Below are 17,120 nucleotides of genomic sequence, written 5' to 3'. Positions count from 1 at the left end.
TATTTTTGTGGTTTATTTTTGTCACGACCTCCGTGCTCTCCGTTCGCTCCTGGAAGCAGAGCAATCCCAGAGGCTCCCCTGGGCAAAAGCACTCATTGGGAATGCTGTGAGGAAATGCTTGGGGATGGTTTTGCAAACACCCACTCATGTTTTACCCATGCAAAGCGCCGTGGCTCTCTGAAGTTAATGACAGGCTGCGGGAATTAAACCAAGACTGAATCATAGCGTCCCTTCCAAACAAATGTGTCAGGGCCACCCACGTGATTCCCCTGACTCAGCCTCGGGAATTCAGATCCCTCTGGTTCTTTGGGATTAAAAGCCTGCCCCTGTGTTTGTTATCCTAATGATACCATTTCAATCCACTTGGACAAACACTCACCTTCCCAAATCAGGGCATATTTGGGGATTTAAATGGGACTGGGCTTCTCTCACCTTGGGGGCTGAGCTTCCAGCATGCCATGAATTTCTGCTTCGCCCCAGCATGAACTGGGGCTGTAACTCTTTGTCCTCTGGATCCAAAGTTGTCCTGAGCGACCTTAAATAAATCCTGGGGTTTTTTTTCCTGGTTTTCCCTGTGTTAAACAGGGAATTATTGTCTTTGGTGGCTTCTCCCCTAGCTCTGAGTTTCCCACACTCCTCCACACTCCAACATTTTTCTGGTGACCAAAACCACCAGGAAAGGAACTGGGGATGGAGTGATTTATCCCACACCAGGATCCCTCTGACCATCCCACTTTTCCCAAAAGGGACTTTCCCACTTCCGATTTCTTCACGGGCACGAATTTTGTGGCAGAGGAGGAGTTTTGTGCTAAACCGGGGCTCCACTGGCCACGTCAACTCCCGGTGTTGTTTTATATCCTAGAATCCCAGGATTGTTGGGGTTGGAAGTGACCTCTGGAGATCTCCCAGGGCAGGTGACACAGGGACACATCCACGTGGGTTTGGGATGACTTCCAGACAGGGACAATCCGAATTCTGCCCTCCCTGGGCAGCAGCTCCATGGAAGGAAGTTCACCCTCATGCTGAGGTGGAACTCCTCAAGGTTTGGAACTTGGGATGAGTCGGATCCTGGACTCGGACACCAAACGAGGAGCCAGAGCCCCACGGGCTCAGCCGGGAGTGGCTCTGGGAGCCGACTCGGCCACTCCAGTCCAGCCGTTCCCATAAACACGTCCCAACAAGTTTGGAAGCAGCCGGGAACACTCACAGCTAATGCTGGGTTAGGCTCTGCTGCATTCTTGGAGGCCAGGAAAACAAATCCTGGGATTAAGGAGCTGCAAGGACGAGCCTTGCAAAGCTCAGGAGCTTCTGCAAAGCTGAGCTCACCCCGGGTTTTCACCTTGGCAGAGCTGCAAGAATAAATTTGAGCCTCAAAACTCTGAAATTAGAAGAATCTGGGCCCAAACAACAGCGGTCATGTGCTGGTGAGAAAAGGGTAATCAACACAAACAGTGAGCAAAGCAAAGCAATTACTGTAATTACCCCTCAAATTTGGTTTGGGGAGTAATGGGACCTAATGCCCAAATATGACGTTATTTTCTTGCATCAGCCTGGTGGTCCAGCTGGGGATATAAAAACCATTCCTGACTCAGGGAGCTTCCAGCGGGTCCTGTTGGCTTCTCCTCGGTGAACTGAGTAAGTTGGATTCTGATATAACTTCTTCCTAAAATAATACAATAAAACGAGTCTGATTTTAAAAATGTTTACGTTTAACTCAGCGCTGAATTTTGGATTCGTGTTCTGCCATTCTGGAAAACAGTTCCGTTTATTTTCATGGAATAATCAAAATAATTTTGATTATTCATCCAGAAGCGCTGCGGGATCATAGTTTAAAAATGTATTTGCAATCTAGATAATATTAAAAACATTTAATTCTATTGCTTTATGAAAATTTAATGGATTCAGCCTTTAGGTAACCTTAAAATACCTCAGCCAGCAGCTTCCACCTGGCAGGGTGGTTCTGACATTGTGGCTTCCAATTTTTATCTGATTTTGGGCAGAGGTGGTACAGATATTTAAACACAAGTTTTAGAAATATTGAGATGGGCAGAGCTGCAGTCACCTGTGGATGAGGACACAACATCCCTGTGGATGCGGCCCTACAAAATTCCTGGTTTTCCTATGCAGGAGATACAGGAATGACCCAAAAAATGTCAGCTTGGGAAGCTGCTTTGGGTGGTTTTGTTCTGTTTATGCAAAGCTTTGGTTTTATGCAAAGTGAAAATATTTGAATCTGTTTGGGATGTGCTGTGCTCTGTGTTTAGGTCTGGTTTTAAGTTATTCCTTTCCTCTGTTTTGGTCTCTGATCAGGGTCAAGTCAAGGACAGGGAATTCAGAGTTGTAGCAGATTTAAAGGGTGGGAAGATCAGGAGAGCACCTGGATTAGGGTTTAAATTTGGGTGAATTATGCACATTTGGGCATTGTGTTTAGAACGCGGAAAGAAAACGAAAATGGCTTGAGTCAAACTCAACCCCATCCAGGCTTCTCCAATATGCAGCTAAAAAAATAAATAATCACCTGGGCTGAACCCAAAATATTCAACTTAATCTGCAACAACAGATTAAGCGGCACCTTCACTGGGTGCTTTGAGATGGAATTTGGGTAAGGTTGAAATGATGACTTGAAATGGACTTTTGTGCTGTTTTCCAAATCCCCACCTTTAAATTTATTTCAAAACCAGAAAGAAGAACTCAGCCCTGGTTTGGGAACAGTTTTAATCCCTCTGAAATTTAAATCTGGGACAGCTGCTCTCAGGTTTTTGTTGTGCTTCAGTTTTTCCTCATGATCTTGCAAAAGGTTTTTATTGAATTTTCCAAGTGAGTTTTGTGCTCAGTATCTGTGGCAAAGGCACCTGTTCTGAACTGACTGCACTAATTCCATAATTATTGGTATCCTTATGGATCAATTCCATCACAGGGATGATAGTCCTTGGATTTTTATCTTCTTAGCCCAGACTTTGCCCAAATTGGGTAAGGTAAAACCTCTCGTGTTGTCCATTCCTACAGTGGTTTATGTGTTGCCCTCATTTCACTGAGCTCCACCCCTGGAGCCCAAATTGCACAGGAGAAAACATTATATTAATTAAACAAGGGCCCCAAAGGGGTCATTTGGTGTCCCCAAAGAGGTATTTTGGTGTCCCCAAAGAGGTGTTTTTGTTTCTCCAAAGGGGTGATTTGGTGTCCTCCAAGAGGTGGCTTGGTGCTGCCAAAAGAGGTGGTATGGGGTCCCCAAAGAGGTGTGTTCTGGTGTCCCCAAAAGAGGTGTTCTGGTGTCCCCAGAGAGGTGTTTGTGTTCCCAGGGCTCTGGATGTCACGAAGAAGAGCCAAGCCAAGCAGAGCTGAGTGGTTATCTACCCACCTCCCACCTCATGCCTTTCCAGGGATTGATCCCATCCCTCTGGCTCCTTGGGATTGACATTTGTCCCCTCCTTGCAGGTCCAGCCCAGCCGCAAGATGTCCTGCGAGAAAACCGTGTGCGGTGAGCCCTGCCCCGATCCGCGCGCCGCCGCCTGCAATGAGCCCTGCGTGGTGGCCTGTCCCGACTCGCGGGTCATCATCTTCCCACCACCCGTGGTTGTCACCTTCCCGGGGCCCATCCTCACCACATACCCGCAGGAGACCGTGGTGGGCTCCACTGAGTCGGCCGAGCTGGCCGGGGCACTGGAGGCGGGTGTGCCCATCGGGACGGGCCAGAAGGGCCTGGAGTGCCTGGAGTCCTGCTGCGTGCCACAGTTCGTGGCCAAGTGTGACCCCCCGTGTGTCACCCAATGTGCCCCGCCCTGTCCCCCGCCCTGTCCCCCGCCCTGTGCCCCACCCTGTGCCCCACCCTGTCCTCCGCCCTGTCCTCCACCCTGTGCCCCGCCCTGTCCCCCACCTTGTGCCACCAAGTGCGCCCCACCGTGCCCCGCGCCCTGCGCCGCACCCTGTGCCACCACCTCCTGTGCCACCAAGTGCGTGACCAAGTGCGTCCCCACCTGCGCCACGCCCTGCGCCACGCCCTGTGCCACGCCCTGTGCCACCAAGTGCGTCCCTGAGCGCTCCTACACCTTCTCCACCCGCTGGAAGCACCCGTGCCAGAGGGGTCTCTGCAAGAAGATCTGAGCGATTTTTGAGGGAAATAACCACAGAAAGGAACGAGGGAAGAAGTGAAGGAATACGGAATGTGATCTGAAGGCTGCCGGAGAGGGAAGCGCCACTGGAAACCAGGACCCTGTGTTTTAAGTCTAGGATAGAGCTTTAGTTTAGTTCAGGCTTTTCTTTCTTCTTGGGGCTTTGCCTCTTCTGTCTGTGCTTTGGACTTTCTCTGCCCAGTTCGACACCATGCGTGGATCGGAACCGAGGGATTTGGGGAATGGTAGGGATTGGAAGGTCTTAGCAAGTGTGAGGGGAGGAGCTGTCGGGCTGGAAGGGGTCAGGCTGGAGCAGGTGATCATGATTTTGGGTGATTTTGGGTGATTTGGGGCTTTTCTCGGAGTCGGCTCCTCTTTGTCTGCATTGTTCTCTCTGCAAATGTTCGGCTCCACTTTGCATTCCCATTAAAATGCTGCTGCATCAAACCCGTTCTGAATTCCCTTTTTCCTCTGCTCCTTGGGCTCTCTTGGTGACACTCAGCCTTGGATAGAGGGACAGGCGACCTCCAGGCCCTTCCTGGACTGCTCCGAACTTGACTGAAGGTAAAATTTAGGGTTACATTTCTGGGATAAGAGATTTTATCCCTAAAAAAACTCTGGTTCTGCATTTTCTGGGATAAGAGATTTTATCCCTAAAAAAGCCCTGGCTCTGCATTTTCTGGGATAAAATACTTTATTCCTAAAAACATCTGGCTTTGCATTTTCCAGGATAAAACTTTCAGATTGAAGCTAAATGGGAATTTTTAGTGTCCTGTTCATACCCAGCCCTGTTTGGGGATTTTCTTCCCTCTAAACAAAGGGAACTGAGCCAAACCCAAGCTTTTCTCCACATTTCTGCATCCAAACTTTCCTGAACTGCTTTTCCAAGGACTCTTCTCCACCTCTCCGCAGTGACAGGGAGGGACGTGGAGCTCCAAATTCCAGGAGCCGGTGCCAGCAGCGGATCCCTCCGGGCAGTTTGGGATGCCAGGCGTGTCCTGCTCATCCCATTCTGAGCTATTCCAGGTGCTGTTTTTTATCCTAAAGATCATGTTCAGTTCATTCTTCCCTAATGGCCACGTTGGAGCTGGAATTCCGGGTCATTCCCCGCCCCAAAATTACCCCTGCCCCAAAATATCCCAGGGCTTCCGCACAACAAAAAGAGCCAGCACGCTTCCCAAACATTCCCAGGCTGGATTACGCCTGGACCTGGAATGTTAATTTAATGTTAATTAGGTTTTATTTGGGTTACATGCCCTAAAACTGGAATAATCGATCTGGGAAAGAAAAAAAAAAAAAAAACAAGGTCATAATTTTCATTATTTCATCATTTCACATGGTTTATTTCCTTATCTATTCCGAATACTTTTTTTTAAGTTTAGTAAATTGATGATTTTCACCCTAAAGTTGCTCTTCTCTTGTTTTATGGTGCCAATAATCGAGACTTGAGAACGTTTCCCTTCAGCTCAAGTTTAAAGAGGGGCTCCCAAAATCCGTTGGAATCCCTCAGCTCGGTCATTCCAGAAGTTCACTCTCTTCATATTTTCAAACAAATTGGGGTTTTTTAACACTGAAAAAAATATAAGCTATATAAAAATAAATACTATTTTATTAAGAACCAAACCCCAAGTTACCAGGCTGGAAAAAAATCCATTTCCAGCAATTTTGCCTCCTTAATTCCCCACCAAATTCTTTAGAAAAAGGGATTCTCCAACTTTTTTGTGGATATCCATGAAAAGCTTTAATATACAGAGGTGGGAAACAAACAAACAAAAAAAAAAGGGATATTTGAAGAGAGAAGTAAAACAAGAAAACCTGAGGATAATCCAGCTGTGGAAAAAACACCAAAACCACTTGGAAAAAAACTGGAATTCCTCTTGGAGATCAGGACTGCAGATTGAGATTGGAGATTGGGATTGGAGATCAGGACTGGATATCAGGATTAGAGATTGGGATTGGAGATAGAGAGTGGAGATTGGGAATAGAGATTGGGATTGTCCCCCCAGGGGAGGAGAAGCTTTGGGGTGACTCAGTTGTGGTTTCCAGGACATGAAGGAGTCGAAAAAAACAAGTGAATGAACAATTCCCAAGGGATGGAGGGGCAGGATAATGGGAACTTCACCTCAATATCATTTTGTAGTGAGGGGCATTGAAATACATCAAGCATTTCCAGAAAAAAATCAATTCTATCCCCCCGAAAAAAATGCAAAATTCCTCCTTAGATTTGGAAAAACATGGATTAAATACGATCTTAGAGAATCCTAAACCTAACCCAACCCTAAACCTAAACCTAAACCTAAGCCTAAGCCTAACCCCTAACCTTAACCCTCCTGTGATTCCCTGTCTCGCGTGGGAGGTGCGGGCCCGGAAAGAGCAAGGGAAAAGCTGATTATTGCTAATTAATGCTTAATAAAGCAGGATTTTCTGCGGGCTCAGCAGCTCCCAGGGGAAGTCTGGAGAGGGCGCCGGGTCCTGACTCAGGAGTGATGTCGGGGAAATTAAGATCTCTGAAAAACATCTCCAGATTCCTGAATCATTGTTTGCCCTTCTTCATCCTCACCCCAAAACCTTCCTCCTCCTCCTCCTCCTCCTCCTCCTCAGGGGCTGGGAATGATCCCTAGATTTCTCTGTGGCTCCTCCCCTGGAAATCGTGTTTCCCCTGCGATCGCACTGACTCAAGCTGCTGCCAAAACAATTTAATTTTAACTTGAATTTTAATCCTCCCCTCGCCATCTCAGTGTTCTCAGATCTCGGGACGATGTCAAACCCTTGTTTTTCCCACCCAACCCCTCATTTGCCCGACACCCAGCGGGAATTGGGCAATTTTTGGTGCCGATTTCCTCACGGGGATTATTAAAAAGTCTGAGGTGAAATCCCAGCCCTGGCTGTTGATTCAGCGGGGAAGGAGATCCAGGGAGGAGCCCAAGGCCTTGCTTTCATCTCCTGCGCCGGCTCTGAGCCAGGAATTCTCCATTTGGAGAAACAAAAACAGGGGATGGAGAGGCCAATCCACATGGGGATACTGATTTGGAGGATTCTGATACCATTTGGAGAAAAAAAATCTATATGAAAGCTCACAGCAAAATAAATCTTCAGCTCGGGAGTTGTGCCAAGGGTGGGAATCGCCCTCCCTGTCTGACATCCCAAAATCTCCGGGATTTAAAGGCACGCCAGGTGGAGTTTTGGGAGAAACAATGGTCAGAATGACCTTGATTGAGAGACAAAAGTAAAAAAAAAAAAAAGGCATTTGAGGGACAATGGGGACACAGAGGGCAGGATTTGTTCCCTTCCCCCGGGGCGAAGTGAGGCTCTATAAAAGCTCCTGCAGCGAGATTTTAAATAATTTTTCTGTGATTCTCATCCCATCTCCTGCTGTGCCACCACGTAAGTCAGGTCTGGGGGGTCGGGCAGGGTTTGAGCTTGAAAATTATTGAATTTACCACTAAAAAATTCACAAGGAGAGGTGGGAGATGGTTCAAGATTTGGGAACAGAACAGTCGGAAATAAATGAGGCAAAATGTGTTAGTTCTGAGATGAATTTAATAAATGAATATTTGGAATATGAATATAAGAAATATGAGTATTATAAATATGAAAGTTGAAAATATTAATATTGGAAATATGAATATCGAAAAGACGAATTTGAAAATTTGAATATTTGATTAGTTGAGGTGTTAAGGTATAGGTTGGACTTGATGATCTTAGAGGTCTCTTCCAACCTCATTATTCTGTGATTCTGTGATTCTGTGACTATTGGAAATATAAATATTGAAAAGATTAATAATTGAATGAATGTATGTATGAATGAATATTAGAAAAATGAGCATTGGAAATATGAATATTGAAAAGACAAATTTTAAAATATATGAATATTTGAAATATTAATATAAGAAATATAAGAATTATGAACATTGGATTTATGAACACTGAAAATATTAAAATTGGAAATGTGACTATTGGAATATATGAACATTGGAAATATGAATATTCGAATAAATAAATAATAAATATTAATAATTAATAATCAATACTTGATAAATAAATGATAATTGATAAATGATAAATTATAAATAAATGAGGGTTCCTCTTTGCTCTGTCCCCTCACGTTGTCCCCTCTCTGTGTTACCTCCAGCCCCGCGATGTCCTTCCAGCAGCCCTGCGCTGTGTCCTGCCCCCAGCCCGTGGCCAGCGCCTGCAGCCAGCCCTGTGTCACCTCCTGTGGGGACTCCCGGGCTCTCATCCACCCCCCGCCCGTGGTCATCACCTTCCCGGGGCCCATCCTCAGCTCCTGCCCCCAGGAGAGCATCGTGGGATCCGAATTCCCAGCGGGAATGGGAAATTCCTTCGAGTCCGGAGCTGTCCAGAGCTCCTTCGAGCCCGGAGCCACTTCTGGTGGCTGGAATTTCTCCTCCTCCTCCTGCTTTTCCCGAGATTCCTACCCCTCCTATCCCCGAAATTCCTACCTCTCTTATTCCCAAAATTCCTACTCCTCCTATCCCCGAAATTCCTACCCCCGCCCTGCCAAGCCCAGCAAAGGTTTGGGTTACCAAATCCAGGTGAAAAAGAAGCAAATCCGCAAATAGAGAGCGAGGGGAGGGCTCCGAGAGGGGCTGGGGCTGCTCCTTCATCCCAGGAATGATCCCAGGATTGATCCCAGGAACGATCCCCAGGAGCAATCCCAGGAATGATCCCAGGAACGATCCCAGGGATGATCCCAGGAACAATCCCAGGAGCGATCCCAGCCCCGCGATTCCCTCTGGATCGGATCTCCGCTCACAATTCCCATCGATTCTGCCTTGCTGTGAATTTGCCCAAATTCCTCTGAGTTCCTCTGAATTCCTCTGTAATTTCCTCTGAATTCCCTCTGAATTCCCCTGGGATTCCTGGCGGTGCTGCTGTCATTGGATGAATCCCATTTCTCAGCCCCAATAAAATCCTTTCTGCATCATGATCTGGAGTTTTCTGTTCAGGCAGGATGAGCTCTTGGAGCATTTCTGGAGTGAATACTTAATTTTTCATGGATTTTTTTTCCAAGGACTGCGGAGCTCTGTCCCACCTGGTTCCCTGGGAACGAATGGGAATTTTCTGACAGGTGAATCCATAAAAACATTCCCTGGAAGAGCCAAACCCTCCTCCCAAGATCTCTGGGATAATGGGAGAGTTTGGTCCCATGGGTTTGCAGAGGTTTTATAAAAAAGAGAAGAAATCCAAGAGATTTGAATGCAAACACAGAAGTTTATTGGGATAAAAGTGGGCGAACATTTTGGGGTTTGAGGAGGGAAAAGGCAAATTCGGAGAAAGTGACATTAAAAACAAGGAGGGGGAGAGGAAGAGCAGCTCCCAGGGGTGCTGAGGAGATCCCAGGGGTGCTGAGGAGATCCCAGGGGTGCTGAGGGGTTTGCATGGAAGTTGAGCATTTCCCACAGGTTCTGAAAGGTTCCCATGGATCCTGAGCAGTTCCCATGGATTCTGAGCAGTTCCCATGGATCCTGAACCATTTCCATGGATCCTGAACAGTTCCCATGGATTCTGAGCAGTTCCCATAGGTTCTGAACATTTTCCATGGATCCTGAGCAGTTCCCATGGAACCTGAATATTTCCCATGGATTCTGAATATTTCCCATGGATTCTGAGCAGTTCCCATGGATCCTGATCATTTCCCATGGATTCTGAACAGTTCCCATGGATTCTGAGCAGTTCCCATAGATCCTGAGCAGTTCCCATGGATTCAGAGCATCTCCCAGCCCCATGGAGCTACATCCCCCCACTCAGCCCCTGCCCCAGCTCCTGCTGCCACTCCCCCAGGTTCCCTCATGCCCTTTCCTGGTTCAGCAGGGCCCGCAGCCCCCGGAGCGCTGCCTCCAGGCGTTCCTGGAGGAGGAGAAGAAGCCTCCATAGAGCAGGGAGCCCTGCAGGCCCACGGGGCGCTCCATTCCCGCTGGGAATGCGGATCCCACGACGCTCTCCTGGGGGCAGGAGCTGAGGATGGGACCCGGGAAGGTGATGACCACGGGTGGAGGGTGGATGACAGCCCGGGAGTCCCCGCAGGAGGTGACACAGGGCTGGTTCCAGGTGTCCGCGCAGGGCTGGGGACAGGACACGGCGCAGGGCGCGGAGCAGCGGGAGCTGAGCTGGCTGGAGAAGGACATCCTGGAACTGCTGCGGGAAGGGGAGGTAGGGGAGGAGACGGGGTTGGAAATCAGCGCAGCAGAGCTCCTGCTCGTATTCTTCTCTCTTTCCCTTCTCCCTCTCCCTCTTCTCCTCACTCCTTCTCTCCTTCCATCCCTCCCTCCAAAAACTCTCCAAAATCTCAGAAGATTTTTCTCTTTCTCTCTTCTCCCTGTCCCTCTTTCCTGCTCCCTCCATCCCTCCCTCTCATACGGCTCCTCTGTTAAAACTCAGATTTTTTTTCTCTTTTTCCCCTTCTCCCTGTCCCTCTCCCTCTCTCTCTCCCTGCCTCCTTCCCTCCCTTCCAGGCATTCCCTCTCCAAAAGCTCAGATTTTTCCTCTTTCTCCCTTATCCCTGTCCTTCTCCCCTCCCTCCCTCCCTCCCTCCCAAGCACCTGCTCTGGAAAAACTCTAATTTTTCTCCCTCTTTCCCTTCTCCCTGTCCCTCTCCTCCTTTCCTCTCTCTTTCCCAAACAGTTCTTCTCCAAAAACCCAGATTTTTATCTCTTTTTCCCTTCACCCTCTTCCTTCCTCCCCTGCAGCTCCTCAGGGCTCTCCCAGTCTCCCCAAGGAGCAACTCCCACCCTAGCCACCCCAAAGTGTCCCCCAGACTCACTCAGATCCCAAGGAGGAGAAGCCCTGCTGAAATCTCAGGAATCTGGAGCTGGCATGGGAGGAATTGGGAGCCGGGAGCCTTTTATCCCATCCCGGGATCGCCCGCGGGGGTTGAGCCATCCCCAGCATTTCCCAACCCTCGGGAGGCGATCCCTGCCCGGGCTCAGATTGTTTTATCTGCCTCAGAATAATTATCAGTTTCTCCCAACACCCTCCAGTTTCTTCCTTGAGTTGTTTTTTGAAGCGGTTTCACTTCCTGAAGCATTTTGCTGATTTTGCCAAGTTGGTAAAAATGTTGAGGAATTAATTTTTTGGGGTGGAATTGCTCCACAGTCAAGGGCAGCTTCCAAAGACCAGCCTGGCCTTGGACACTTCCAGGGGTGGGAAATCCATGGAATTCCCTGGGCCAGATCCTCACAGGGAACAATTCCTTCCCAAAATCCCACCCAAATTCCCCCTCTGCTCCCCAGACCCCATTCCCCGTGTCCTGTCCCTGCAGTTCCTGAGGAAAAGTCCCTCTCCAGCTTCCCTGGAGCCCCTGCAGATCCTGGAGGGGTTCTGGGGTCTCCACAGGCTCAACATTCCCAACATTCCCAACATTCCAAGCCTGGATCCAAAGGGGAGGGGCTCCAGTCCCCTGAGCAACTTCATGGCTTGGGGACACCAGAACCGGGCACGGAATTCCCGGTGGAATCTCAGCACAGCAGAACAGAGGGGGAGAATCAAACACCAGGACCCAAAATGAAGAATTTTAGGGTTCATTTGGGTTGATCCCACTGGGTTTCTCCTCTTACCCTTTTAGGAGGATGAGGAGGTTGGGACAGGGATTTCCAGGTGTGGTCGAGGCAGGAGCAGCTCCCAGTTTTTCTCTTTTCTTTCCCACAATTTTTCTTTCCCCAGTTTTTCCTAATCCTGGTTTTGGTTTGGGTGAATCCTCTTAACTGTAAATTCAAAGGGTTGGGAAAACTCAGAGAAACCCCAGGAAAGCTCCCTCAGGCTTCCCACCCAATGGAAAAAATAGAATAAAATGGACATTTTGGGACTGAACTCTCAGGGCTACTCAAAACCCCACTGTCCACTTTATAACTCCATAAAGGGGAGGGATTTTGGGGGGAAAAAGCTCATTTCTTGAGGAAATTTGGGAATAATGTTGGTTATGGAAAATGGAGACTCAACAGGAAATGCAATCCATGAATGACTGGAGAAGGAGGAATCTGAGGAACAAATCTGCTGCAGTTGCAGCCAGACCTCTGCCTCAGCTAGAGCTGTGCCTGGACATTCCCAGGTTTTCCAGGGGTGATGCACGGATCCCCTCCCTGACCTGTCTCACCCCAGTCCATGAATCCTCCTCCCTCAGCAGTGCTGATCCCACAGATTCCCTAAAAAGTGGATGTGGAAAAAACCCCAGTTACCCCCCCCCGGACATTTTATGAAGCTGGGAGTGTTCCTTGACCAGGAGGGTGGGAAGGAGCTCTTCCCATTCCCAAATTCCGTCAGAAGGTGCCTGTGGACAAACGTGCCTCGAGTTGGAGTCACCGGAGTCACTGTGGGCCAATAATGGGAGAAATTGCACAATTCTCTTTTCCTCGGAAAAAGCGGGGTGGGATCTGCGCTATGTCAGCACCTCGTGTTGATGGATCAAGCTCTGAGCAATCATGAGGCAATCCCAGAAGTAGGAAAAAGCAACAATGAAAATCAAAAAAAAGAAATCATTAGTGCGCCTGAGTAATGCCATGGATGTAACAACAACAGCAATAATTGCTGAGCGAAATAATCACTTTATCTGGGCCAGTGAGAGGTGGAGGGAATTTTTCTTGGATCATTCATCAGCCGTGGATGTTTCAGCTCCAACTGATTGCCCAAGAAAAGGTATAAAAACCCTCTCGGCTCTGGGCTGCTCCAGCAAACCCTCCCGACTCACTCTGAGCTCCACAGGGGTAAGTCCGAGCCTGGAATTGTTCATGGAACTGTCAGGATCTGAACTGAGCTTTGCTTGGATGCAGAATTGTGGGGCCAGCGGGGCCAGGGCAGGGGTTGGGATTACTGCTCATTTTGGGGGTTACTGTTAATTTGGGATTTACTGTTCATCTCGGGGGTTACTGCTCATTTTGGGGGTTACTGTTAATTTGAGATTTACTGTCCATCATGGCGGTTACTGCTCATTTTTGGGGTTACTCTTAATTTGGGATTTACTGTTCATCTTGGGAGTAACTTAATTTGGGATTTACTGTTAATTTTGGGGGTTAGTGTTAATTTTGGCAGTTACTGCTCATTTTGGGGTTTACTGTTCATTTTGGGAGTAACTGTTAATTTGGGATTTACTGTTAATTTTGGGGGTTACTGCTCATTTTGGGGGTTACAGTTAATTTGGTATTTACTGTTCATTTTGAGGGGTATTTTTGTGTCAAAATGACTCCATAATTAAGAGTCAGGAGACATAGGAGAAAAGGACATGAGAAGATGGAAAACCCCGAATTTTGAGCCTCTTTGTGATTTTTTGCTGTCTGCTCTTTCTCTTCCCAGCCCAATCTCCATTAAATCGGTCTCTGACCTTCCTGCTGCCTCGGCTTTGTGGTTCCAGACCCATCCTCAATCCCAGAAGATGTTTTCCTACAGACAGAGCTCCAGCTCCCGCTGCCTGGCCCCCTGCGGGATCTCCTGTCCTCAGCCCTGCGCGGACACCTGGAACCAGCCCTGTGTCACCTCCTGCGGGGACTCCCGGGCTGTCATCCACCCCCCGCCCGTGGTCATCACCTTCCCGGGTCCCATCCTCAGCTCCTGCCCCCAGGAGAGCGTCGTGGGATCCTCGGCACCCTCAAACTTCCTGGGATCCGGAAACTTCCTGGGATCTGGGGGTTCCTATGGCTCCTACAGTTATGGGAGGTCCTACTCTTCCTACGGATCCTCTGGGAGCTGCAGACCCTGTTAAACATCCCAGGAATGAGCAGGAAGCAACCAAGAGCAACCACGGAGCCTCCACAAAGCCTCCAGTTCCCAGAGCATCCTCAGCCCCAAATCCCAGCAGTTCCCGGGGCATCCTCAGCCCTGTGCTTTTATGTAAATTCCCTTTTCTTTTTTTTCCCCACGGGTCCTACAAAAAAAACCAAAAACCTACCTTGGAATGGTCCCATCCATGATCCCTGGCTGGCTGAAAGTGTGATGAAGTCGTGTCACCTTCCCACGCCTGAACACACAGGAGTCACCCCTGTGGAATGCCCAGCCCTGGAGTGATTCTTTCCTTCATTTTCCCCAGGATTTTCCATCCCCTCCGTGATATTTCGCTTTCTCCTTTCTCATTAAACCATTGTGCATCAAAATCCAGAGTTTTCCTGTGGTTTTTAGCCATAATTTTGGGGGTTTTCCACCAGTCTGGGTGAGCGCGGCAGCTTCTGGTGCCTTTCCACACCCACGGAAGGTGCCCAGGTTCTTTCAGCGGTGACACAAAGTCATTCCATGAGGGATAAAGAGGTTTTGGAACTCTCCTAATCCCATTCGGATCTTCCCTCAGGGCAGGCATGGCTGTTCCCTGTTCCCAGAGAAAGTCAAACACAGGTGACTCCGGATTATTTATGTCTCAATGCCTGCCCCAGGCTGCAATTTAATTACCTCCCCACACAGTAATTTTATGGTTTTTCATTGTTTAGAAACAGCCTGGCGGGAAAAACTTTCCTTGGAAAACTTCCCTTGGAAATCCCCACAGGAATTTTTACCTGAAAGGCAAATTTTTGTTGGAATTCTGTGAGTTCCCGTAAATAAATTAAAATAAATTAAAGAGTTGTTAAAGTGTTCCCTGCACAGCAACCCACTCTCCCCTGGGAGGGTGGTCTGGCTGCCCCATCCCTGGAATTATCCAAGAACAAGTTGGAGCAACCTGGGATGGGGGAAGGAGTCCCTGCCCATAAACCAATGATCTTCAAGGTCCCTTCTAACCCAAACCATTCTCTGGTTTTATGAAACCCTAAAGGACAATTCTTTAATTCCTTAATTATCCCTGGGCTTGGAAGGAAAAGAAAGAAACACAGAGAAAGTATCCGAAAATGTCTCAAAGTTTAGGGGATTTTCTCTTCCTTTTCCATCTCTGTTTTGGAGCAGCCTCTGGTCCTGTGACCTCTGATTAGGGAGCCAATTTGATACAAAAATCATCATTTTCTGGCCACTGCAACAGGGGGATGTGTCTGACTGTGGCATTTCCTGAAGTTCTCAGGCACAATTTGAAGAAGAACACGACAGGAAAATTCTGATGGAGGCAACTGAGGCTCCTGATCCACCTGCCACCCAAACAGGGAATTCCCGGGAGCCGGGACAAAACTCTGAGAATGAGAAAAACTCAGCTCTGAACCCCAGAGGTCACTGCACCCTTGCCTTACCCTGGGCTGAGTCCCAGGACAAGGGAATGCTGTTAATTGAGATGCAATCAGCAGCTGACTAATTAAAGGCATTGCAAACGCAGCCTGAGCCAAATCCCAGCTCGGGGCAGATCCCAATGCCAATTAAACTTCTCATGTTTGATTTCCATACTTTATTTAATGGGTAAAATCTTTATTTAATGGGTTTTTAGGTGGTCCGGGATGGCAAAATCTTTATTTAATGGATTTTTAGGTGCTCCAGGCTGACAAAATCTTTATTTAATGGATTTTTAGGTGCCGCAGGCTGGCAAATTCCCTGCAGGCACAAAGGCCCAGGGATGTGCCCTGCTGGATTCCAATGTCTTCCAGGGCCAGATTCCCGTGGGATTGGCATTTTTCTCATTTTGCTATTGGAGGAGCTGCACTTCAATTTTTTCGGGTGTTTTAAATGAAATTCTCCCTCAGGCACACTGAAGAAAAGCTTCTTTTTTTGCCTGTTCCCATTTTTTATTTATTTTTTTTTTTTAAATTTATTTAAAACCCAAATAATTTAATAAGAATGTCTAGGATCTTTGATTTTTCTAGTGTTCAAGGGGCTTTGAGCAGCCTGAGGGGTTGGATTGGATGACATTTGGAGGTCCTTCCCAATCCAAACCATTCCTTGACTCCATAATTCCTTGTTAAATAAAAAAAACAGAATAATTCTACCTGATAAATTCCCCATGGCCTGTCAGTTTTGCCCATGGCCTTTTCCAACCTGAATGATGCTGTAATTCTGTTATTTTAATTTTTTTTTTCACCTTCAAAGGATGGAAAGCTGCTCCTGAGGAGTTTTATTACGGAAACATTTGGAAAATCAAATAAACTCAGGCTGTGCTCCTCCTCGGGGAGCAGCTCGGACCTGCCTGGGGGCAGATCAGTGGGTGAAGGAGAAAAGGGGGAAAAAGGGGGAAAAAGGGGGGGGGGGAAAGGGGAAAACAGGAAACCAGGAGGCTGCTGTGTGATGCAACAAAGCTTTAATGAGCGAGAAATGCCCCTTTGCAAAGCCATAGATCACAGAACACAGAAAATCCATTCCCGGACAATTGCAGGGAAAATCCATTCCCGGATAATTTTGGGGAAAATTTATTCCTGGACAATTTCAGGGAAAATCCATTCCCGGATAATCTGGGGGAAAGTCCAACCAAAGTCCTGCTCTGAGATGTCCTCAGCCGGCTTCTCCTGGCTGTTGTCCGAGGATATTGGTCATTGTGGGTGAAATCCATGGGGAATGGGCTGTTCCACACCGGTCCAATAAATCAGGAATGTTGTAACATGAAATGGGCTGTCCCATGTTGGTCCAATAAACTGGGAATGCTGGAACAGGCAGCGAGAGCAAACATTGAGGAGGTGCCAAACAAGAAGTAGGAGAAAGATCGGGAATGCGAAGGGGCCTGTGGAAACACCGACCCCTCACGCTCGTGGCCGCGGATTTGGGCATTCCCAGGATTCCCTGGAGGCTCCAGTGCCCTCAGCAGGGCCCACAGGAGCCGCGGAGGAGGCGGCTGAAGCGACGCGACGTGGAGGGGCCGCAGGAGCCGCTGGCCAGCGCCGAGATCCCATATCCAGAGCGAGCGCCGTATCCCGGGAAAGCCCCGGAGCCGTAGAGACCCCCAAAACCCGGGGAGCCCCCGAAGGCCGGGGCTCCAGCAGATCCCACCACGGCCTGCTGTGGGAAGGAGCTGAGGATGGGGCCAGGGAAGGTGACCACCACCGGGGGTGGTTGGATGAGGGCGGTGGAGTCTGGACACTGCCGGACACACGGCTCGTTGCAGCTGTTGGCCACGGGCTGCGGGCAGGAGATGCCACCGGTGGTGGGGCAGAGGTCGTAGCAGGACATTTC

The 17,120-nt window shown here is 48.5% G+C and overlaps 3 protein-coding genes across 3 annotated transcripts; 1 reads left to right on the top strand and 2 right to left on the bottom strand.

Moving 5' to 3' along the window:
- Window positions 1-1,056: 1,056 nt before the first annotated feature.
- LOC128820279 (keratin-associated protein 10-7-like) lies at window positions 1,057-4,101 on the top strand. Its single transcript, XM_054000933.1, has 2 exons — window positions 1,057-1,149; window positions 3,436-4,101. Exons 1-2 carry the CDS (start codon window positions 1,057-1,059, stop codon window positions 4,099-4,101), a joined length of 759 nt encoding a protein of 252 aa, XP_053856908.1.
- A 5,776-nt stretch (window positions 4,102-9,877) lies between these two features.
- LOC128820556 (feather keratin 4-like) lies at window positions 9,878-10,944 on the bottom strand. Its single transcript, XM_054001330.1, has 2 exons — window positions 10,894-10,944; window positions 9,878-10,268 (listed from the first exon to the last, which is right to left on the bottom strand). The coding sequence occupies exon 2, from the start codon at window positions 10,256-10,258 to the stop codon at window positions 9,938-9,940; it is 321 nt and encodes a 106-aa protein (XP_053857305.1). The 5' UTR covers window positions 10,259-10,268; window positions 10,894-10,944; the 3' UTR covers window positions 9,878-9,937.
- Window positions 10,945-16,247: 5,303 nt separating this feature from the next.
- LOC128820568 (scale keratin-like) lies at window positions 16,248-17,120 on the bottom strand. The gene has a single exon (XM_054001340.1). The coding sequence runs from the start codon at window positions 17,115-17,117 to the stop codon at window positions 16,749-16,751; it is 369 nt and encodes a 122-aa protein (XP_053857315.1). The 5' UTR covers window positions 17,118-17,120; the 3' UTR covers window positions 16,248-16,748.

Source organism: Vidua macroura, chromosome 29 (genome assembly GCF_024509145.1).
Source record: "Vidua macroura isolate BioBank_ID:100142 chromosome 29, ASM2450914v1, whole genome shotgun sequence".
Lineage (NCBI taxonomy): Eukaryota > Metazoa > Chordata > Aves > Passeriformes > Viduidae > Vidua > Vidua macroura.
The sequence above is the reverse complement of the archived record's forward strand: the minus strand, read 5'-3'. Positions and strand labels throughout refer to the sequence as shown.